General features: G+C 36.8%; 1 protein-coding gene across 2 annotated transcripts in view; it reads right to left on the bottom strand.

The window, feature by feature from the left end:
- Positions 1 to 795: 795 nt before the first annotated feature.
- Positions 796 to 25,926, bottom strand: part of ggnbp2 (gametogenetin binding protein 2) — a 48,924-nt gene continuing 23,793 nt past the window's right edge. Inside the window, exons 3-13 of one of the 2 annotated variants that reach the window (XM_063031864.1) lie at positions 24,775 to 25,028; positions 22,808 to 22,906; positions 12,716 to 12,829; positions 11,801 to 12,004; positions 9,735 to 9,909; positions 8,104 to 8,295; positions 6,120 to 6,270; positions 3,640 to 3,765; positions 3,146 to 3,294; positions 2,600 to 2,842; positions 796 to 1,463 (exon numbers count right to left, since the gene is read on the bottom strand). In XM_063031864.1, the coding sequence (XP_062887934.1) occupies positions 1,266 to 1,463; positions 2,600 to 2,842; positions 3,146 to 3,294; positions 3,640 to 3,765; positions 6,120 to 6,270; positions 8,104 to 8,295; positions 9,735 to 9,909; positions 11,801 to 12,004; positions 12,716 to 12,829; positions 22,808 to 22,906; positions 24,775 to 25,028 (1,905 nt within the window). In that variant the 3' untranslated portion in view covers positions 796 to 1,265. Of the gene's footprint in view, positions 1,464 to 2,599; positions 2,843 to 3,145; positions 3,295 to 3,639; positions 3,766 to 6,119; positions 6,271 to 8,103; positions 8,296 to 9,734; positions 9,910 to 11,794; positions 12,005 to 12,715; positions 12,830 to 22,807; positions 22,907 to 24,774; positions 25,029 to 25,926 lie in introns of both variants that reach the window. The other variant, XM_063031863.1, reaches the window with a different exon arrangement.

The following is a 25,926-nucleotide window of genomic DNA, read 5'->3' on the forward strand; positions in this document are numbered from 1 at the left end:
ATATCATCTAGCAACCAAGTTTCATTACACTCAACATTGATATATTTAATTCATTTCTTCAATACTACCAAATTGAAATACTTGTTCAAATAAGAACCCAACCTCAGTCAATTGTTCACACATGACTAAGTTTAGTTGACCCTTTCACTGTAGTAAGTTTCTCTAATTTAGCCATTGTGTTGATTTCCCTACACAGAACATCTAATTTGTATACGGTTGTATCACTAGATTGCAACAAAATTCCCGTATCACAGATGGTATTCAGTTGAATATGATCTAATCACTTCACACAGATGGTACTCAGCAATAAAGGCATGTTTTTGTGTAAAATTACATCTGAAGCACACAGCTTACAATTTTGTAATGCATATATCTAATTTTATGTAAAAGGACAAATTTGGAAATATCTATAGTTGAAAAGGTGAAGAATGAAAATTCCTATTGAATATTAAAAATCAATACAAGAGTACAAGAAATCCCCTCAACTAAACTGCTGAAATAGATCCATGCTAATTTATAGCTGGAGATGAAACAAGTTAAATTAACTAGCTGAGCCACAGACAAATTAAAATGGCACTGTATAAAAGCAATTTTTCTATTGTAAAAGCTAATCAATTATGTACTATTTTGTATCAAACTACGAAATTGCTTCAACTACAAAGCAATAGATGCAAAATATGAATTTACTATGTATTTTACATACTTGCTTTTTAGGAACATTTATTTTTGGTAAAAAAAACTTGTATATTTAACCAAATTCAAATAACCACTAAAAACATGACATGGATATGCACGTTAATAAATATTCTTTATTTGTAAATTCTGCACATTGCGCTTGTACATATTACATCCAAACATCATCTTAAATGGATGTCTATTGTAAAACCTTAAATCAGAAGTTTCATTTTTCTCTGTACACATTTATTGGTAGAACATCTCTCATCACTAGACATTTGTATAATTCTCACAGTAAAGTGAAACATTGAGTGGGAGAGAGGAGAGGCATCAAAAGTATAAGTAAGCTTTTGCAGACATCTGACTGAATACTGCACAAGCTCTGAGAAAGCAGATGAGCAAAAATATGCTCCCCACCACCAGCCTGGGAGAGAGTGTAGAAAGAAAAATAAACCACACCACCAACTATTCAAGGTAAAATTATGTAACAGAAACAAAAATCTAAATTTCTTAAGATTGAGAGAGAAGGCGCAGTGGTCATTGAGAGTGTGTTTATGTAGAAAAGGGTGGCTTTTGGTTCAACTTCCTTGCTAGTTTGCACCAGCTGTTGTCAGCCAACCATTGCAGATACTGTAGTCATTAGAGCGACAGTACTTGTTAAATCTCTCTTTTAAGTGCTGACGGTATTGTTCTCGATTGATATAGAAAGACTGGTTATTTGTCATGAATGCCTGTATTTCATCTTGGGTAATGAAAATATCTTCCTCTGAAGTACATTCAGATTCTTCCTGGAAAAAAAATAAACCAGCAAATTACAACTGGGATTAACACTGCAAGGAATTGAGCATTTCAATAGAACACAGCTACATAAGAAACAATTTAGAATAGTTAGTGGAGTCATTCAGCAATTTACAATAACTGGACTATAAAATAATAGATTATGTATTTGAGATTAAAAAGCTGCCCTGATGAAAAAATTACAGATAATAAACTGTGGGATTATATTTCTCAATGTTTGAAGTGACAAGAGAAGTTTCCAAACTTCAACATGAAGAGCCCATTTGTAGAAGCCCTCTATCCAAACTGCAGGATTAGTTGCAGAGCAATTCAACTCCTGGTGCACCATGACCTTTTGAGTACTTGATGCAGTCTGTTCTGCAACATCTCAGCAAGATACTTCACACTACACTACAAAGATCTGCAAGTTTCAGCAACAGAAAGGAGTAACATAACAGTAACATAACCGCCACATTCCCAGCCAGTCACAATCTGACAGACAAATGCAGCCATCTCTTGAGTCAGTAAGAGAGAAAAAAAATTTCCAACACACAAAAACACCAGGAGCACAAGAGCGTAGGTGGCCTGCAGGGACCAGAGCCGCTTGTACCATTCAGAAACTTCCTCTGCAAATACAATTTAAAAGTAATGGAAACTGAATCAAAACAAACCTGGTTTTATTGACAGCTGGCCAATAGCTCCTCTCTTCTTAGGCTGGAATTCTAGTTTCAGATTTATAATCCCAGCCCAACATTACTTTGACAAACTGCCCTGTGGCATGACTCAATGACCTGTGTTCTGAAGAGTTAACCACCTTTTGATGCAAAGTTCTGAAGAACCTGCCGGATTATTTACTAGAAATAAATTTGCCATATGTAAAATAATTTAAATGTTAGGGTTATACACTCACTTATGGAAAAGTTCTATTATTCAACACCAGTAATGCAATTTTACAAAAAAAGACTTTAATTGTGTAGATAATCCCATTTTTATGCAGTATTGAATGACTGACAAAATTTGCTGTAAAAGTCAAACTTCACAAAAGCTTAAAAGACAAACTGAATTGCTTTTACCATTTAAATTATACTTCAACACAAATAAATCATTGTACTACATGTAAATAACGTGAATTAAGTTTCATACTCACAAGTAATTCCTTTAAGGTTTTTGTTCCTCTTCCCCAGTCTGGCAGACAGGGTGTTGGAATTTGTGAAGACTGTGAAAAATGATTTTCTGACAGAATTTGTGTTACCCATACTGGCTGCTGACCACCTTTCTCTAATGAGTTGCAACTCTCTTTGGTTTTCTCATGATGGAACTCATTATGAAAAGCATTACCCAAGTTCTCTTGTGTGCTTAGATCTATGGTACACTCGCCAGAATTTTCACTCTATGAAGAATAAATAGAATAAAATTAATGCTTAAATTTCTTTTTGTCTTTAAAATGTTACCTTCTTGCCCAAAATATAAAATTTGAGGCCAATTTAAGAAAGGCAAATTCAATGCATAGTAGTTGGATTCCAGTTACCAAAGAAAACGTCAGCCTCAAATCAGAGGCTAGGATGACAAAACTATGGAACAAAAATGTAGCAGTGGTCTTTTTATATAAAGAGAAAGAATTTGGAATACTTAAGGTACATATTTTCTTTCGACACCCCCGATGGAAATGCCTAAAAAATCCAAAATCACTTACATCACATTTTGCACTTTTGCCTTTCTTCTTCTTTTTCTTGTTTTTGCCTTTTGTGTTCTCTTCAGCAACATTAGCCCAGCACTCCACACAACTGTCCACACCATCTTCCTCCTTATCCTCCACACAATGATGTACACACGTGTCATCTCCTGACAAAAATGGAAACATGTTAGCGTATATCCTTGGTTTTCCAATGTTAAATAAAGGCTGGTAATATGCAGAACAGAGAATATAACATTTTACCCATCTCAGAAAAGGCTCAAAGTATGGACATTTAATAATGTTCATGTTTATAATATTTGTCACAATTTCAGAAATACCATCAATTGACTAACATGTGCCACAAAGCAGTTTCCACTTGCAAACTCTGAAATTTAACATTGGGTTTAAACCATGCAGTTTAATTTCTAAATTAACATGCCCATGAACTTCATTTAAACAATACTGAAGGTAGTTTAAGAACAAACTCTCGAACAATTTTTTGGTGTACTCACCTGTTTCATCATGATTGCAGATACCTTCAGTGCAAGCTACATCTGATCCTTCTCGAGAACCAGTCTCACTACCCTCCATGCTTGATGAGTAACCACAATCACTGCCATTACAATGTGGAGACAAACCTGAATTGACAAAGCACATCAACAAGAAACTTCAATATACCCTTTAATATGTAATTTTTAAATATATTCCAGTGTTTCATTTTGGCAGGCATAGTTTAGTATAACTACTTATAACTATATCCAGAACTGATGGTAATTCTAAGCACAATCCCTTCAGTTAATTAGTTATACCACTTTGCACAAATCAATACACGAGTGTTAAATTTGATAGCTTTGGCTCAAGAAACATATTGGAATGATGGAACAAACTCCATGTGCCAAATGGCCCGATTCTGCTCCCATGTTTTATGATCCTTTGGTTTAATGTTAGAAGAAGCCAACGGAAGCAATCAGAAGATTCTGCTTGCCAGTATCAATATCCACCAAGATACTATAGCATTAGAAAATAAGGAAAAATCATGGTCATCATTCTTCCCAAATACAACCACTAAAATAGGTAACCAAGGTGCAGATAACCCAATTTTATTCAGTTATCTAGAACAGTCGAAAGAATAGTAATTGCTGTGCTCTAGGATATTGCCTCAGGTTGGGATACTAAGTGTTACCAATACATTTCAAATCCTATAAACATAAGTGAGTCATAGAAAAGTACAACGCAGAAACACACCCTTCATTCAGTCCATGCTGAAACATTTAAAATGCCTACTCCCATCGATCTACACAGGGACCAGAGCTCTCCGCACCCCTACCATGAGAAACTGAATATCCAAAAGTACAGGCCACCCTGTCATAGAGCAATTGCGGTCTAAGGAAACAGCCCCTCTCTAATTTCTACAACGCAAACCAGTTTCCCATTGAACTCCATGTTACAGGCAGAGGTGCATTCCTATAGGATATTTTTCTGTCATGTTAAGGCAGTGGTCCCCAGTGAGGAAACAATATGATTTGGCGATATGAAACAATATGAGTCAGCTGCACCTTTCCTCATTCCCTGTCACGCACTGTTGAACTTGAACGCCCCCCCCCCCACACCACCGTTGGCCAGTCCGCAAGAATATTGTGAATATTAAACTGGTCCGTGGTGCAAAAAAGGTTGGGGACCCTTGTGTTAAAGCATTTTATCAGTGATGACAAAGTGGTCTGCAGCATTATTAACAGCTGAGCCCAATATTAAGACTAGGGCAGGGGTTCCCAACCAGGGGTCCACAGACACGTCGTTAATGGTAGGGGTCCATGGAATAAAAATAGTTGGAAACCCCTGGACTAGGAGGACATACAAGGCACATGCAAATGAAACAACAGATTTTTATAAATTTTTATCGAGTCACTCAATACTGTGGGGCAATAAGATTTGGATATGACAGTGCAGATTGATTAGGTGGATAGTCATGGCTGAGTCCCTCCTTTGCCATGTCCTCTCCAGTGAGCTAACATCTCAGGGATACAGTGCTTGTCCTCTATCTGTGATGCATTTTCCTCATGTGCCACAGATTAGAAAAGAGTCTATGAAGTAGGGATATCAAGAATTTGAAGGAAGTTGAAGACTGGGGTTCATAGGAGAAAGATGTAGGAGGTTGGGGGGGTGGAAAATGAGTTAATTGTGATAACTAGTGGAAGTACAAGCAAAGGGATTATTTTAAGAAACTGGCCAGGCTATTACAGCTCCCCACACTGAGGTATCAGAGAAAATGCCTCACAGATAAGGAGCAAAACAGCACCGTGCTCCAAGAAGCCGTTCACGTGTTCAGACAGTGGGGCAAAGGACGGATTTGGATGTGACTGTCCCTATAAACATGGTGATGTCAATTTAAATCTTATTGTCCCACAGTACTGAGCTACTAAAAATAAAAATTATTTTTCTCCCTATATGGGACTGCATGATAGCGTAGCAGTTAGCACAAGCTTTAAAGCGCCACATTAGGAGTTCAATCCCCGCTGTCTGTAAGGAGCTTGTACGCTCTCCGTGACGTGATTTCCGCTGGGTGCTCCAGCTTCCACACACGTCCCAACTGATGCACGTGTTAGAATTAGTAAGTTGTGGGCATGCTATGTTGGCACTGGAAGCATAGTGACACTTACGGGCTGCCCCCAACACATCCTTGGACTGTGTTGGTCGCTGACGCAAATGACGCATTTCACTTCATTTTTTGATTTTGATGTACTTGTGACAAATAAAGCTAACCTTTAGTCTTTAATACAAGTTCCAACATTGAATTTTATTCCTTATGTCAAAGCTTTGGATAGTGATTTGCAAATTCCATTAGGATGAATTTCTGTAACTCGAATAGCCTTAACATGGAGGACACCTGTGTATACCCAGAAACTGAATATCAAATCTCCCACTATAGACAGATTTTATACTATGAAGCTTTTTCTCAGAACTACAGATATTAACAGCAATCAAGTTTCTATACCTTTCTTTGTTTTAGGTGATCCAAGTAGATTTTCGCTGCCGGGGCATGTGCATGAGGTACTTTCATTTGTAACAATTACTTCGACTCTACCATTGGGATCTTCCATGCTGCCACACTCTTTACAGCTACTCTCTATGGATTCAGACGCCGCCTGGAAAAAGGTTATATATAGAATCCAATTAAAAAGAAATTTGCACTAGTACATTTTTCGTCACTCCATCAAGAATAATGTCTCAACGGATTGGAGAGCAGACAAACGATACAGACATACCATGTAATCAAAGTCTACAAGTTGAACACCTGCTGTACAGTATATGGCATCCTTACAGATTACTGATAACTGGAGAGGAAATAAGATTAAGCAACATGGAATTTAGGAAGGAACGTTACCCTTGATAAACACTTGTTTAAAACTGGTGACAGCTGGCAATTGAGCCAATACATTGGATGTGGTGCACAAGAATTTTCAAAAAAATATTCAACGTTGTACCACACAAGATAGAATTTAAAAGTATGAATTAAGGGTAGCACACAAATTTAAAGAACAATTGAAAGAGTTAAAGACAATTTGAGCAGCTGGACGTGGATAACACAGCCTCAATGTTTTGTTCTCAGAAGATGTTACAATGTATACTATAATTACGATATGTTAAGTGATTCCCAAATATGTAGCCAAATCTGGAGGAGACAAATGAATTTGATTAAGGTAATGGAGATGGGCTGATAGAATTCAAGGTGAATTCAAGTTCAAAATTTGCTTCATGACAAGTGGGTCAACCAAAAAATATGGGTTTCATGAATTCACAGAAAATAAACTAACAATATACAACAGCAAATGCAAATGACCAAGACTAAACTGGGGTATTTTTTTTGAGGCAATATAGGATATATCACTAATTTACTAGGACAATAGTTTGCTTGAAGAAGTTCAAGGATATGAGTGCTTGGAGACACAGGGGACTGCAGAGACTAGAATCTGGAGTAACAAACAATTTGCTGGAGAGACTCTGAGTTAAGTAGCATCCAATACAGTCTGACCCATTGAGTTCCTCCTGCAGATTGTGTGCTTGATGGTTGACACAAACTCAGCTTCCATGCTGTATGAGTGAGAACTAGAATACCTTTTGATGTCTTATTTACAGAATTATCCAACCTATGCTAACAGATTTAAAATAACTCAGCAAGATAACAGAAAAAGACAGTTTCCAATAGTTTCACAAATCAAAGATTAAGGGATGTTATAAATATGGAGAAATGTTCGAGCTACAAATCTGTGGTATATTCTAGTAATTTTAAGGTTTGAAACAGGAAGCAAAAATCCAATTCTGATCAGTTGACAGCTGAAAGAATTTTTAGTGACATAATTACACACAATCAAATTAGGATCACCATTTGCCTGGAATATAACTGTGGCACATCTGAGCAAAAAGGCTTGTTTATTTTGAATTTGTTCAAATAATTTCTGTACATTACAATCCAATCACTTTAGTCCTTTGAGATTATAGTGAACAGACAACCCCCAATAAACCCAAGTACAAGAGACCTTAACAATTATTTTCTGGAGCATGAACAACAGGGACATTCTACTTTTGTTAGCAATTTCTGAATTATATCCCCGTCTCAGTCCTTGGATAATTGCTGAAAATTTATTGGCCCTTAATTCACTCCAGTTGGAAGAGGGAACATTTTGTTGATTCCACATACAAAGTTTATAATTCAAATTTCGTCACTGCTTCTTGGAAAAGGGGGATAAAATGCATAATTAAAGATTACTTTGGGCAAGAAACAAAACACGATGGTCACAAGGGAAAAATTCTCGGAGACTTGGAAATATGTTCTGCATCGGTGAACTAATTTGATTTCTGAAATAAGCACCAAAGTTAATGGCTTCAAACAGAAATCTCTAGAACATATGCTTTTGTCAATGGGCAAGTTAAAATTACTATGGGTTATTTTTAAATTATAAAATTAATATGCTACCAACCTCATCTTGCACTTTTGTTTCTCCTGAACTTTGAAGTGGAGTAGATATTTCACAAGCACATTTGTTTTTACGCCTGTTCTTCCTCTTTTGACGTTTCTTTTCTTGTTTAAGCTCTCTAACTCTTTCCTCTTCGGAGAGTTCCTCACATAGTTGCTCCAGGCGACTGATACCTTGCACTTTTTCAATGGCCATCTGCAGAGCAAATTTTAAATAAGCATTAAGCTCAATTTGAAACCTGATTTTTCCACACTTAGCTGTGCTTTACTTCAAGTGTTTTATAAAATTCTGAACTTTAATGTGGAAGAATTTAATAAAAGAATTGACAGAACTGGGACAAACTATCACCACCATTCCAGACCTTAAATCTATGTTTTGTTATTGCTCTTCCAGGTATAACCAGCCAAATCACAGAAGGCAGGCAGATTACAGTTATTCTGCTCAAAATGCACGAGTAGAAATAGATCAACTTCAATTACAATCAACTAGTCAAAGTGCACAACTGACTTTGGATTGCAGAAAAATGGTAGCAAAGAATGACCAGTGATCATGATACCCGAAATTATAAACCATGAAATGTTTTAGAAGTCACTTTTGAAAAGTAGATCTCCAAAAAAGAACAGACATCACCATTAAAGACAAGAATATGTATGGATAACAAGATTAACTTAATGCTAATTTACTATTTATTAAATGCACCCAAAAAATCAATGCTTTCAGAAAAGTTCCTGTATTTTCCCTACCCCGACCAATATAACATTAGTCATTAACATAAGAGCAGGACAAGAGAAAAACCAAGCATTTGTGCCACTCAATGTCAACCAAGATGATATGTTTTATTTCTTCTCCTATAAAAGGTGATGCCTAGTGATGAAGTTTTAAGGGTATTGGGGACATAAGAAATGATTCTTGGACTTTTGCAACTAACAGGTTAAAATTGCGCACAAAAGTCTGTTTATTCTACTTTGAGTAATCCCACCTGAGACAGGTTTCAGACTAACGACCTTGCAGGTGTCTCCTGACTATGCTATGCTCTGGTGGTTGGGGTCTGCTTATCGGTCACACACATCCTGACTTATGGTTTCACATGTATCGAGCTAAGTACCCTCACTATCTAGTAAAAGGGAGGATGTTCTCACAAAGACAGGAGTGAACATTTGTCTTTAATTAAGTCAGGGTCAAGCAAAGGGAATAACTGATAAGGATTGGACAGTACATCCATCTGTAATTAAAACTTTGATTTAGTGGACTCTCTTATCTAAGTAATTAAGTTTCGCTCTAACTGACTTGGCAGGAATATCCATCGTACTGAATGTTCTTTGTTTCGCCTGTTCTATAAATTGTCATGTTTCTCTCGGCTCCAAGCTTCTCGCTGGCTGAGCTCGAAAAATAAACTGGTGAAAAGAATAAAGTAAAGAATTGTGTGGTGTGGTTATTGGTCTGGTGAATTTAAGTTTACGCTAGTACTGATCTGATTTCCTCAATGCTGTCAGCAATTTCATTTCATCTTAAGCCATTTAACAGTATTTCAAAGAAAATGGAAAGTGACAAGCTGAATTCGGAAGAAAACATTATTCTTAATTGTAAAACATTCAGGACTCTTAAATAGCATGAGAGCAATTTAAATTTTGTACCTCAAAACTTTTTCGCAGTGCATCAATACCAAGGTAGAACAGCATATGCCAAGTCTGTTCTTCAGCTCTCAACTTCTGCCAGATTCTGTGCAACCGTTCATATAGGTGAATACCAAGACATGTAAGAACCTCTTCTTGTGCAATGTCTATAGTTTTTGCATGCCTCTCCCTCCGTCTAAAAGCACAAGTATTAAACTATTCAAAACAGTCATTCCAAACTAGTGTGAACAGCATTTTAAAAAAGGACAGTAAAAGCACAATAATTTATCAGAAACTTTGTTTGAACACAGATCTATACTGCACACTAATCTATACATCCTGAAATACTGTATTCCCAAACCATGTGGAAGCCATTTGATTCATTGTGTCCACACCTGCTTTCAGAGCAATCCATCATTTATTTTCCCTGTAACCTACCCCACTTGCACAGCCATAAACCTAGTAGTAGCCAATATACTTAGTAACTTTCTGGGACATGGGAGGAAATGGTGTGGTCACAAGAATGGTGAAACTCCACAAAAATAGCGAAGTTCAGAAGTTCTGGATTGCTGGAGCAGTTTGCTGTACAGGAACTTCAATATAATAATCATGCAAACATATCAAAAGCAAATGATTAGATTCATTTGAGGATTCACATGAAATGAGTTGCGATTCAGTGAACAAAGATATGGTGGAAAACTAATTCAAAGGCTTAGATTTGCACCAGACCCAGATTTGGGATCATCTAACAGGACCCTTCTGTTTTCCAGCCAATTCTCAATTTTCTTCTTGTATGTCGATACTCTATGAATCTTTTCAGGTTGTATTTTCAAGTTCGACTAAAGGCAAGAATTTACATAGGGGTAAAATTATTAAGGAAGTGAAGCAGATTTTAAATCCAAGCCATTAAACATTACTGAAAATAAAGAACAGATCTTCTGCAAAGGCAGCACTCTTCCTTAGGCATCCCTGCACAAATGCTGGCTTCCACCACTCTTATCTTTCTTCCTAAGCACTTTCTGCTGTGTTGTCATCAGCTACACCAGTGGGCTTGTCACAGAACCCACAACGACACTGATGGTGCAGGGGTTTTTGGCCAGATTCATCCTGTAGGAAATAAAGCAGCCCCCGTTTAAATTAATAGGAAAAATAGGCTGCTGCTGTTTTATTTTGCCCTTTTCATTTACTTAAATTAAACCAGTGCAGATGTCCATTTTAAATGCAGTATGTGAAACTCCAAAGAATTGATGAATATCTGTGTATATCAAAGCTATTTAATTGTCTACAGAGCTTTGACAGCTCACAACTCTAATAATTCTTTGAATCAAGTGGGCTGCCTATCCAAAAACATACACTTAGCCATGCTAAATTGTTGCTAGCCAAACTTTCAGCAGAAGACCAGACCAGAATTAAACAGCACAGCTCAAGCAGCCAGCAATTTTAGGGCTACAGAAGATCTGCCTTATTGTTTTAGCTGCTTTCATATAGCTGATGCTGTTGACTATTCTACAACAATAAAATGATATTTCTTTAAAAGCCCCTTCTAACTTTAATCAACTGAATATCACAAAATCCAGACAGAACTTCCAAAAAAATTGAACTGCTGCTAATTATGCTCATATTGGGGTCCATTTTCTTTAGCTACTCACTTTCAGTTGTTCCTGGTAAAAAAAAATTAACCGATCAAAGCTTTAGCAACATTAAGATATACACAAATGTCCCAATCAGCCATCAGACCTGGAATGTGATAACAATCTAGTCTACCAAGCAAAATATGCTTTTGCAGGGTAGTGGAATTGCCAAAAGCTAGCCTACTTCCCTTGGATTATTGGAAGAGACAACCTGCTCCCATGCCTTAAGTGCAGATGTGACAATTCAGGAGAGCAACCAAAATTCAGTTTCAGGTTAAGATGTAATTGCATTGAAGTTGCAAACACAGTAGAGCTTTAGTTAATCATTGCCACAGCCTCAAGAATAATCATAGAATTCAGCACAATTTCACACTTGCATCATGCCAACAGAAAAGAGATTTTAAAAAGCAACCAAAAGCGCTAGATAGCCCACTCTAGCAAATTACATACTCATACCCTCCTGCGAACTCTGGCTCAGCACGGCCCAAAAGATGTGCAATGAAGTCAGTCTCACAGCATACGTGGATATGTCGCTCATGGGGACAGCAACGAAGTCCCTCATACAAAGCTGCACAGTAGCCTTTTTCTTTGCTACAATCCAATTCCCCAATCAGAATGTTGTAGGCTCGCAGCACTTTATTTTTGCAATCTGTGCAAAACCTACAATGAAAGAAAAAATAGACGAACAATTATAAATTCAAGTTGTTTATTTCAAAGTGAAGTAAATGCTGAGACCTTGTATCATTAGCATCAAATTTATTTCAATAATTATAATAAATATTGTGTGCAGTTTTGGTCCCCTAATCTGAGGAAAGACATTCTTGCCATAGAGGGAGTACAAAGAAGGTTCACCAGATTGACTCTTGGGATGGCAGGACTTTCATATGATGAAAGACTGGATTGACTAGGCTTATACTCTCTGGAATTTAGAAGATTGAGGGGGGATCTTATTGAAATGTATAAAATTCTAAAGGGATTGGACAGGCTAGATGCAGGAAGATTGTTCCCGATGTTGGGGAAGTCCAGAACGAGGGGTCACAGTTTGAGGATAAGGGGAAGCCTTTTAGGACCGAGATGAGGTAAACCTTCTTCACACATAGAGTGGTAAATCTGTGGAATTCTCTGCCACAGGAAACAGTTGAGGCCAGTTCACTGGCTATATTTAAGAGAGAGTTAGATATGGTCCTTATGGCTAAAGGGATCAGGGGGTATGGAGAGAAGGCAGGTACAGGGTTCTGAGTTGGATGATCAGCTATGATCATACAGAATGGTGGTGCAGGCTCAAAGGGCCAAATGGCCTACTCCTGCACCTATTTTCTATGTTTCTATGTTTATGCACCAACATTACAGCATCCATGACTTACTACAAACCTGTGTTTTCGTAGATAAGTCTCTAACGTTTCCAAAAGACAACTGGAATCTATTAATACTACTTCATCCCTACATTCCTGCGACATCAGCTCCCACACATCCATCCAGCAGCCTCTGTTAACAAAAACAAAGGGATAATGTGATTTTTCACAAACAGTATTCTAATTTGCACAAAGCACTTGGACCAGTTAAAATACACACCAATAATATAATGAAGTAGCGATTCAAGCTTTCTATTTGGATTAATGTTTTCTCAGACTCTGTATAATGTCAATACCACCAAATCCCCACATGCACAAGTGCCACATGTTTTTATTTATACAATACACCATTAAACAAGAGAAAATCGAAACATTTTAATATACAATATGATACAAAGAGCTAGACAATTAAGAGCACTAGTAATTGCTCATTTGGCAGCTTGTTTTCTCTGATGTTTCACCACACGGCATAAGATTTAAATACAAAGCTAAAATTATAGAAACTTGCCAATTTTTATTAAACAATATATTGACCATTGGTTGCTTAGCTCTGCCAGTATGTCATTAATTACATTAGGAAGACTAAAAAAAATAGTACAAGTTCCAAGGAAGGATTAGTCAGTCTTTAAAAAAATTCAGGGAAAAAAATGGTTAGCAGAAAGGATGAGAAGGTCGAGTAGTGTTTATAGTGATTTTTCACATCTTTAGGATGTTCCATAGTTCAGAGCCAATTACATAGAGGAGTATTCCTTTGCAATACAAGGCCCTATTAACAGCAAAGATGAATTACCAGATAATGTGCTTCAGAGGATCAAAAAAAAAATTCTGAAAACATTCAGCATCAATGGAGAACCTGATTCTTATGAGTTGCGAATAGAATGTTTCATTAACTTTCTTCCCCAACAAAGATGCTATAGCTGCCATGAATATTTACAACATCAAACAATATTTTGTTTCATTGTTTTACTGATATTGGTCAAGTTTGGATTAGGTACTTCCATGTGGTTGGAGCTAAATGCATGATCTTCTGATGCAGATGGGCGCGCCACTGATCCAAGACTGACAAGAAGAAAATATTAAAATATCATAAATATACATTAAAAGATCAAGGACGCAGGTTTTCAGAAATTTTACAACAGTTTTAAACATACTGGACATTAAGTGGATAAAAAATAAAAATACACCATAAAAGGTTACACCAACAATAGCAGGAGCATGCCAACTTAATGGTGAAGTGAGAAGACAAGGTCTCCAAGCAAGTATTCTAGAGCTTTCTGCTAGCTAAAATCACTTCGATAACTTTCGGCATATATTTGGATTTAGGTGGCAGATACTCCTTACAAATTTACACTGCGTGAAGACACTGGGATTAATTAAAAGTTCGACCATTTCATTTGACTGTTACAATGGTAGTTGTGAGTTCAGAATACAGACATTATATAAGATTTCCTTAAAGTGTCACATTAAAGAGGCAGAGATCAGGAGAAAGACCATATAAGAATATTTCTTCCACAACAATCTTGTATAGAAATACATCAAAATAACTGATAATCTTCACCAGAGATCAACTTTGAACACTACAATACAAAGTAGCTACTCTGGGTTGTATAATTTTGTATAAATAAAACTTTCTAATATTGGGTTTGGTTGTTCTCACATCTTGGCAAATTATTTGCAAACTTTTCGTCACCATAAGAGGAGGGCATCAGTGCATTGTTAATTGTGGTGTGTCTTCTGATTGTTTGACCTTTATATACTTAATCAGCTGACTGGTTGCCATTTCAGAAACTCAATTGTGATGTGGGAAGTAAATCTCATCGCCAATTGGCTGTGTGGCGGACTTCATGCATGGTGGTCTAGAATTTTGCTTGTATTGGCTCATAAATAGGATTGGGACCTACATGTTTGTTCAGAATTGTTCACAGAAAACCATGCTTCTAAGATTCTCTTGCATGTCGTGTTTGCTTGCGTCATGACTTTCACCGATTCCCAGTCAAATCTGTGCCCCTCTCGCTACACAACAAATCAGCAATGAGATTGCCTCCCCACAACTCAATTGAGTTTCTGATATGATTGCCAATCAGCTGATTGAGTGGAATATGAAAGTCAAGCATTCAGAGGACAGACCACAATTAACAGCAGTGCGCTGATGGCATCTCTTGGTATGGTGACAAAACATTTGCAAGTAAATTGCCAAGATCAGAACAATTCAACCAAACCATCAACCTCCTGAGCTACACATTTTCTGAATTATTTCAATTTGTAATGTTCCTTTTTCAGCAAAAAGTAGATAATCCCAAACAGTCACAGATTGAAAGTTATATAGCAAAGAAACTAGGCTTTGGGCCCAAAATGTTCCCACCAACCAAGTTGCCCATCAATGTTAATCCCATTTACCTGCATTTTGTCCTTATCCACCCAAAGATTTTCCATCCATGCATCTGGGTAAGTGTCTTTTAAATGTTGTATTCACACATGCCTCCACCACCTCCTTTCGCGTACTACCTACCCTGTGTGGAAAACATCTGCTGCTCAGGTCCCCTTTAAATCTTTCCCTTCTTGCCTCAAACCTATGCCCTCTTGTTTTGGATCTGGGAAGAAGACATTCTACATACATAGTTGAAGCTACAATCACAGTATAATTCACATCTTCAAAAGAAATAGATGATCATTAGTGATCCAATCATTAATAACCAAGTAACATTACTAATTTCCGTCCTTCAACCTGTGGAACAGGCTGGTCATAATTGGTCACATAGTTTTACTTATGTATTGTGTTTTGAGATTCAGAGAGATCTAAGTTTTAATATTTTTGCAGTTTTATTTTTAAAGATGGAGCAATTTCAAATATATTCCATTCTTGAATTTGGGTACAAAATATTCATTGAAGCAGCCCAAAAGGAGGCGAACAGATAGATTATTGTAGCTATTTTATTCCAATAATGTGCTTACTCAGTTGATGATTATTATTTAATACAATATACAAAAAATTTTAAATGGACACTATACTGTTGCATGGCCACAACATCAACAAGCTCTCTGGTCATTTATTTCATTCCTATATCAGAGCACAAGACAATCTAATTACTTATAGAATTCAAATAGAATTGCAACATTTCCCCAGCTTTCTTTTTCTTCAATAATCTGCACAATGTAATAAGCTGTGCTGAAGATCAATAGGCAGGGAGCCAATACTGAACTGATTTCTGCATTAAGATAAAGCTTATTCAAAACTGTAAACCTGATGGAAGATATTTAACAAATTAAAGTAGGCATAGGTGAAGAGTTCAAAAACAGGCAGACAACACACCCACTTTGTCACTATGGTTCTACAAATCTAAATTATTTAATGAATCAACATTTTTCTTAATGCTATAGAATAAATTTGCAAAGTTTTACTCCCACTATCATATGTGCTATTTTCTTCCACAATGGAAGTACATTGTGTTACTATCACCAATACTAGATCAGCACTACTTAATCTGGTACTATACTTAAGGATGTTCAAACTAACAATTCCCTGACATTCTTGACGTGCCAATAAAGATTGTTGCAGGCTTTCTAAACTGCCTAAATTAAAGTTCAATAAATTAGCACTATATTGGTACGTCTCTGTCGACCCTTAACCAATTTTTAAAATCGAAGCACAGATCAAAAGCAGTGCTTGGATTCATATGGGCTTGGTATGGCAACTACACAGCATGTGATCGCAAGACGCAAATATGTGGACACAGCTCAGCACATCAGGGGAACCACCTCACACTCTATGGAGTCTGGCCATATTTCTCACTGCCAGCATAATCAAAGATGCCCCCACACAAGATATTCTCCCCTCATTCATCAGGCAGCAGATGCAAAAGTCTGACCAGCTTCATTCTGCTGGTATCACTCTTGAACAGAGCTCTTGTATGATCAGATGGACTCTTGACCTCAAACTACCTTATGATCTTGAACTTTGTCTACCGGCACTGCACTCTGTAGCTTTTACACTTTATTCTGCCTTCTATTTCTACCTTGTCCTTCCCCATAGTACTGTGTAATGAATTGATCTGAACGAGCAGAATGAAAGACAATTTTTGTGCTGTACCTAGGTACACATAACCATAATAAACCAAAATCAATAACATGTGTTGGTAAATAGTACAATATACATTAAGCAATTGCATGCTACATTGTACTGGAAACTTACAAACTACAGCCCCAGTATCTATTCTGTGCATTTCCAATAGAGCAACATTTAATTATTATGGCTTGTCTTTAAAAGTGCCGACTAAAGAAAAATACAGGTGCACATTCCTTTATCCGAAATTCTGAAATCCAGAAAGCTCCAAAAACCGAACTTTTTTTTCCCCACCAACAGTTGACGTCACTCAGGTGTGACGTGGCAGCACTAGCAGAGGCTGCCAGACGTTAGTTGTGGCTCAGCGCTCGTACTGGTTACACGTGTATTTGCTGCTCGCTGATATTTTCTGTTCACTGTTGACTTTGTGTTTAATTTCACTGTGAAAATGTCAAAAAGAGCTGCAGATACCACTATAGGTAACAATGAGAAAAAGAAGGAAGCATCTATCATTATCAGTAACACAGAAAGTAGAGTTATTGCAGAAGCCTGATCGTGGTGTGTCTGTGCGGCGTCTTACTAAAGAAAAGTGTTGGAACTACCACTGTATATGATTTCAATAAACAGAAAGACAAGTTACTGAAGTTTTATAGTGACAGTGATGTTCTACATCTATTCCAATAAGTCATTTACCATGTGTTTGATTCGGTTCATTTGAAGATGTGTATTTTTATGTTTTATTGAATACTTTTGTTGGAAATAAAAATTTTTCTTGTCATTATTCCCTAAATACAGTTTAACAACTATTTACATAGCATTTACATTGTATTAGGTATTATAAGTAACCTGGAGATGATTCGAAGTATACAGGAGGATGTGCGTAGGTTTGGTGCACCTCTGGGTCCTAAAGTTCACCACACTGAGACAGGTTAAATAAGGGACTTGAGCATACATGTTTTTTGGTATGGGGGGGAGGGGGGTTCTGAAATCCGAAAAATTCTTAATTCCGAAAAGCAACTGGCCCCAAGGATTTCAGATAAGGGATTGTGGACCTGTATTGATCACTTCTAAGCAACTGCAATCCCACTGCGAGATACCAAATGGACAAAGGGAAACCTCCCCCAGAAAATCTCTTAAAACTGAGGTAACAAGCAGTTTCGACAAAGGAGAGTTGGTGGATGTTATTTATTTGGATTTTCAGAAGGCTCTCAAAGTGTTGCACACAGGGTTGCTAAACAATGGTAATTAGGGCACAGTACTAACAGTCTGAAGGTGTGGATAAAAGTTCCTTTCTGGGATGGCTATCCATAACTAGTGGAATTCCAGTTTTGGTACCTTAACTTTAATGATTTAAATTAATGAACTAATGGCACTGTGACCAAGTTTGCAGATGATACCAAGATAGCTGGAGGAAGAAGTAGTGTTGCAGAGGCAGGGAGCCTGCAAGGTTTGGGTATAATGATCAAAGGTCAGATGGAATACAAAGGAAAATGTGGGGTAGCAAGAAGATGTAGATTAATTTCTAACTAGGGAGAGAATACAGAAATCAGATATGCAAAGGAATTGCCGAGGTCCACAAAGGGCAAGTAGTTCAGGATTCCCTCAATGTTAACTTGAATGCTGAGTCACTGGTAGCAAAGGCAAGTGGAACATTAGCATTCATTTCACGAGCATATAAAATCATGGATAAGGAAGTGTGGTCAGAGCCCATTAGGGATAAGAGCAACTCTGGGCCAGTACACAAGGACAGGTGTACTGGCCCTGGAGTCCATAAGAGGTTCAAACAATCCCAGAAATGAAAGCTTAACAGGAAGAACATCTAATGTCCCTGGGCCTTGATGGGGTTTAGAAGAATGAGGGGAATTTTACTGAAACCTGCTGGATACTGAAAAGGTCAGTTAATGTGGACATGGAGATAATGTTTCCATTAGTAGGAGTCTAGGATCCAAGAACATAGCCTCATAGAAAAGGAACTGAAATTTTGAAATTCTTCAGCCAGATGGTGGTGACTTGTAGAATTTGTTACTACAGAAGGCTGTAGAAACCAAGTCATAAGGTGGATTTAGGGCAGATATTGATGGGCTTTTGATTGGCAAGTGGGATTAAGGATTACAGGGAGAAAGCAAAAAACAGTCATGATTGGAACAAAATGAAAACCACTCTAATATATGGTCTTAAACCAGTTAAGGTGGGATATCCCTTTACTTTAAAGGTCCACCAATGTTCTTCATGACTTCATTGGCAAAAAAAATCAGACAGCTACCATCATGGCTGAAACTATACACCCAAAACCAAATCTCTACCTTCATTGGTTGGAACGGGTGAACTAGAGTCAATGAGTCACAAACCAGCAAGCATACCTAGCTGGAATACAAACAAACCAGGCTCTTGCGGTTCCAAAACATATGTTTTGAATATCCCTAGAAGTATCACAGTCACTTTCAATTCTACTGCACTTATTTTAACCTATGAATTGAGCAGTTTAACTTATAACTTTTAAAAACACTACCAATGCTTGGGAACAAATCATCTTGCATTCCCCTTCCCCTCACCTATTCTTATGCAAAGTATAGCAAGTTTTTAGTTGAACAGGAATTGGTATTATATCACCCTAATCGGAAACTGTTATCAACCCATTACTTATTTTTAAATGTTTCAGCTCTAAGGACAATCTTTGACCCGAAACATCAACTGTTTTGGTTCCTTGACCTCAATGTTTCCAGTGTTTTCTGAGTTCCATTTGATTGGTAAATGGGATTAAGGGTTACCGGGCGAAGGAAAAAGAATGATTTTTTTTTTTTTAAACACACATAAAAATTGCTGGTGAACGTAGCAGGCTATAGGAATCCTACAGATGCTGACTGGCCTGCTGCGTTCACCAGCAATTTTTATGTGTGGTGCTTGAAATTCCAGCATCTGCAGATTTCCTCGTGTTTGCATTTCTTTTAAACCAGATTTTTGGCATTTTCATTACTAACTTTTGTTTGCCACCAAGTTTTTGCACATTTTCAAGTCATTTTTAACTGCATAACTATCAAGTCCAAGATAGATATCAATATTCAGCAGCAGCTATTAACAATGCATTTGTACACTGTGATGCTTTTATAAATTTAGTTTAAAGTACTGACAATAAATTAAGATTCATAAGAGTTCTATGCACCTCAAATAAACTACCTAAGTTCATCTCCCTGTTACCTGTGTGGTGGCTGAAAAGGTCCAAAGTGAAAAAGGATGCTACATCTGACTTCTTTCTTGCTGTCTCCAATACTTTTCTTATCTGACCCTAGTGCTCTCTCTGCGTTTCCACTGCCACTGTTCCCTTCACTGTAATTTACAGAAGAGTTAACAGGCTCAGGATCATTTATGCATACATCTTTCTACCCTTCACCTATAACGATGTACATTGTATATTACAGATACCAAATGCCACAACTTATTACATTCTGAAATGCATATTTCAGACTTCAAATAATAGATATTAATGGTGCTCGTGTTCCAAAACAAAGTTATGGCATTGAAGGTGTCGGTGTACTACTTCAATTTCCTATTCTGAAATTGGCAGTCTTGTTTTGAAAAGGCATACAAGAATGACTGTTGAATACTTGGGTACACCTGAGCTGCATCAGCCCAATATCTGAAGACAGGCCAGCCAAGCACCGTTCAATGTATTCCACTTGGGCTTCAAGTATAGCAAGATGTTAAATAAAAGCCAACTTCAGATTATTAATGAACATCTAGAAAACAATATAAATTGAAGTTTGAAGTTCTTATTGTTAAAGGTTTCTTTCATCTCAATAACTTTAGTTCACAAACTTGACCACTTGATGGTGCTATTACAAACAACTGTAGACATGAAGATTATCATGGGCTCTGCAAACAGCAAGCAAATTTATTTCACAAAACAAAAATTTATTGCAGAGGTGCAGATCAAGTCAGGGATTAAGACTAGTTTTCAGAAATGGAATAACATGCTCCAAATCTGTTGAGAACGTACAGAATTGAACATGCACGAATGAGGTCCTTTAGTTACTGAGTCAGGCTCTTTATATTATCAATGAAGAAACATGAACAATTCTTAAGTATTGTATAAGGTGGTAATTTTGGCATAATTTTATGCAAGAGCAATGAATTTTAAAAATATATTTTTAACAAACCAGGAAGACAGCATCAATTGTATCAATTAGAATATAAACAGATTAGCTCATGTCATTATTGTCATAAACAAACGCAAGGCATTAGGCTGAATGTAACATTCCATGATTTACTCACTTTAGTTTTTCTAAAGGACACATATATACTCATATATACAAAGCTCCACAATGGCAAAGGCCAAGAACCTAGCATAACAGCAAAGAGCATTTAAACATGTCATCTTTCAAACAGGAAGATTTTGATGCTCTTAAATGTCTCCAAGCCCTTCTCTATTTTGTCAATTGATGTTACTCCTCTAGCACTAAATACAAAAATTGTACCATTATTTTCTTTCAAGTAATTCCTTTTAGAAACAATTCCAAAACTGCCAACATCTCTACAAATTCCAATCAGTGTTCAAACCAGTCTACTGGATAGAAAGCTTAGTCTTAATAAAAGCTCTCAAGTTGGAGTTTTATCCTTCCAGAATTTTTAAAGAAACAATTAATCTTTCACCAACTACTATCAGAACATATAACTCACACAGAACAATACCAAACTTGGCAAAAGCGAAAGACAAGTTTTAACTGATCAGGAAGTACATCAATTTGAAGCTCGGTTTCAAGAGATCAACCCATCTCTTCATCCATTCCAAGGTCAGAGTGAATAATTGGGCAAAACTTGAGGATTTAAGCTATCAAAGTGGGTAGAGAGATTCCCAAGACACTTATCCTGATATCTATCAGATATTTACCACAAGCAACTTGCCCTATAGCAAATGCAGATGTAAAAATTATGTCACAACAACTAATACTATCTTTTGGCTGCTAGTGTCCCAAGCATCGATTTCATCAACATTAGGACAAACAGTGGAGGAAAAACACTGGAGCTCAAAATGTTGCAGTATATTCTAAATGAGCAAAAATGGAGCACAGACAAAATTTCTCCATTCACAAGGTAACAGAAGTAAAAAAAAAGAGAACTATTTATCTCATGCTGATCCACCTAATCAGTAAAGTCAAAGGTAACATGCAGAGAAAATCATAATTGAGTGTCAGCTAAGTATGAAAAAACAATAACATTTTACAGCAACATCTAAAACTCTGGCAACACACATCAAAGTTGCTGGTGAACGCAGCAGGCCAGGCAGCATCTGTAGGAAGAGGTGCAGTCGACGTTTCAGGCCGAGACCCTTCGTCAGGACTAACTGAAGGAAGAGTCTAAAACTCTGTACTGCCAACAGCTTAATTGAGGTGTTAGCCAAAAATCTAAATGTGAAGCATAGCATTTAATAACAACATTTATAAAAGCAAAGATCTGATCATTCTACAACACTCATCAAGATGTGGCACGACTATTCATCCCAAACTTCAACATACCTGAAATACTCCTTTTCAGGTATCAATATTCCTTTGACCTTGTTGATGCTATCCCAAAAGATCTTATTTACATTAGAATCTTACAAAGGCAAATCCATATTAGCCATTAGATATTTTTAAAAATGAAGTGAGGAATATTATACTCAACTCTATTTCAGAAAGAAATTTGCATCCAAAAATGTCCTACATCTGAAAAAAAATCTAGTAATCAACTTATTAAAAATATCCCATAGCTTTTTCACCAAAAGGTCCGTTTTCCCCCAAAAGATTGCATTTAAATCTCATCATCCAGGAAGGAAATTTCTTTAACCTGGACTGAATTTTCTATCAAAAATTGATAAAGGAAAATTCCATTGCTTTTTTAAAAATTATTTTAGCTTTTTTTAAAATTATTTTAGCTTTTTTAAGTATTTAATATAGTTTTTTTCCTCTATTATTATATTGCATTATACTGCTGTTACAAAGTCACAACATATGCTGGTGATATTAAACCTGATTCTGTATGGTACTGTAGTACACACATCCTGTAGCTATTACTTACCCCAAAGGTTTTGGCTTGTGTGTGTCTAATGAGTGTAATTGACATCTTTTGTTCTTTTTACTTTTAGGAATTGCATCAATCGTCTCATTTAGCTTGGACCTAGACAAAATTATTCAGAAATGACACTGAAATTAATTGACAAATTCTGAACATTCCACAAAGCCATTCAAATCACATTCTGTATAAAAGGTAGTGTAGAATAATACAAATAATACACAATACAGTGGATTCTGGTTAATTGGGCCACTGGCTAATTGGGACAGCCACTTATTTGGGATAACTCTTAAAGAACAAAAACTGAGAAAATTGCCTGGATTTCCTTTGTTTATTTGGGACACTACACAGCTTAATTTGGACAGGAGACTGGCTGAATAGTTTGTAACTGTCAGTTAAGTGCATTTGTGCTGCTGTTAGGACTACAATGTGCTTAGAGCGAACAGTTTTTAAATAGCATCAGTTGCATGTATTATGATCAAAAAGCAGTGATTTTTGTCACAGACAGTAGGCAAGAAATAACTGCTAAGACAATTCCAAACTGATTTGCTCCCAGCGGTTTCAAGCATTCACACTGGGAAATGCCAGAAAAAGCCATTTCAATACATCAACAAGTTAGGAACTATGAAGAATTTATAGGTATCGACAATCACCTTTAAAGTTACAATGAAAATGAAGATTTGGAAGATGCAATCATCACTGACACTGTACGAAGGCGTTCATTTTCTGCTCTTGGTGTCTGCGCTGATTTTGTTCATTGTGCACTGGATGAATTCTTCCATCAATAACTATTTCGAACTAATACAGTTTTATGGTACTGTAGTATAATTTCTAGTATTCTAAGTTGCTCTGTATTTTATTTAAGTACATAATTTTTAAACTCAATTTGTCTTTTTTTAAAAAAAATTTCCAGGAAACCGGCTAATTGAAGCAGCAGTTTAATTGGGCCAAATGTACTGGTCCCAGTGTCCCAATTAACTAGAATCCATTGTACTCCATTTCAAATTCCAGCTCCAGCCTTTGTGCTTGACTACCACTCAGTTGAAAGGGCTAATGAAATTTTGTCCTTAAATGTGGAGGGCCTAGCATATAGTCAATCAATTGCTCATATGAAGACAAATATAAGCACTAGAGTAACAAAACACTCTTTTCAATCAACACTAGAAGATTGAAAGTCAGTCTTCAAATCTCTTTTCTTTCGAGGCCTAATGATAACACAGCTAAAGTGCATTTTATTTTCATCAGCCACATTCAATCAATAATGAAACTGTTAAACCCCTGAGAAAAATTAATTTAATAGAATTGGCAGTCAAAAGCTTTCATTTAAATGAACATTGTTGCGACAAATTTGATGCCAAATCTATCAGACTATACTGGATATGAATAGGAATATAGTTTTAAACCGTTTTTACATGGCCTAATGATCAGGTTCACCACCAATAGATTTCACCACAAGGCAGAACTTGGGGACCCAATTAAAAGATCAAAACAATTATTTAATGTGTGTTTAGGGGAAGAACAAGTTATCACTTTTTATTTCAATTCATGCAGAAAAGCTGTGGGCTTAAAGCAGGGGTTCCCATCCTTTTTTTTAATGTCACGGAGCCTTACAGGGTCACAGGATCCGCCCCCCCCCCCCAGGTTTATAGGAACAAATCAATTTGATTTGTTAACTGGTCTTATCATTTCTTCCCAAGAGCTTTAGTTTTTAACAAAAAGATGTAGCACACATGATGCTTCCATCAAGGTGGTTGAAACCCACCTGATTCAATGATTCTCTTCAAAATATTACCCAATATGAGTAATACTGTCCCAACTCCCAGTAGAAATGCAAAACAAGTTACTTCTGATAATTCACCAACAAAATAGACTTCATTCAATAGTAAAATTTTAAATATCAATGTAATACTACAGGAAGCAATTTATCATTTAGTAAAATAAGCATGGATAAAAATTTATAAGTATTCACTTACCCATGAACATAAAATAATGTATACAATTTTTTTGCATCTGTCATGCAAGCACGAGTTACTGAAAGAACTCCTGTGGGACCCACTGAAAGCGGCTCCAAGGCTGGATTTCCAGATTCTACTAGCTGGGAGAAAAGACGCTCCACACTGCGTCGACATCCAACACATGGAACAAGCTGAGAAAGTGCATTGAAGACTTCACGGGACGTTACCATCATAGCAATATTAAGGTCTTGCTGCTTGAGCATACCATGTTGCTAAAACAAAATTGTTTCATTTTAGCTGCAACTTCAAAAGGCAAAAAACTAATTTCTAAAACAAAAATTCTTATATTATAAAGACATGCCCTTGCTCCAGGAGTTTATCAACGTATCAGTCATACACACAGAACAAACCATCCATTCAGGCTACTCGGAATCACCAGTAACAAAAGCTTTCCTTTGAAACTACATATTTTTCTCATATATACACATACACACGTTTATGAAGATACAGTTTGCTGATGTTTAAAAACAGAGAAGTGCCATGTGAATGAGGCAATGACCCACAGTGTGCTCCATCTAATAACCTGCCTACACTCACCTCAGCTTTTGTAGTAGCTTCCATCATGGAGACCAGAGATAAGCAGCTACTCCACAAGCAGAACAGCATACCAGTGATGACCATGCTGCAACCCTAACACCACCTTTACCCATGGGTGACAATTCATACCTTATTTTGCAGTTTTTAATATGTCTCACAGCAGTTGAAATCAAGTTGAGTAATCAAAAAATTAACAGCATTTAAAATACATTGAATGAACTGCAACTAGAGCGAACTCAATAAAACTCAGCTAAAGTTATAATTTTAATTACAGTCAGTGATCCCAGTCAAGAGCGGTGAAGGGCTGGATTTGCTGACCATAATTAGCATAAAGCTAAAGGGTCAAACGCGAAGGCTTGCTAACACCTCCAGAGTTATGAAAAGTTATTGGATTCAATAATGGGTCCAGAAGTGCAATGAATGATCTGAAATGCTACCAATACATTCCGTATTTCCACACCATAGTGCACTATGCAACAAGCAAAAATCTCCAAGAAACTTTAATTATATCAGTACAATCCAGCCCACTGAAATCTATAAAATAGGACAAAAGGAAATCTAGTATCATGTTTG

The sequence above is a fragment of the Mobula hypostoma genome, chromosome 23, assembly GCF_963921235.1.
Source record: "Mobula hypostoma chromosome 23, sMobHyp1.1, whole genome shotgun sequence".
Taxonomy (NCBI): Eukaryota; Metazoa; Chordata; class Chondrichthyes; order Myliobatiformes; family Myliobatidae; genus Mobula; species Mobula hypostoma.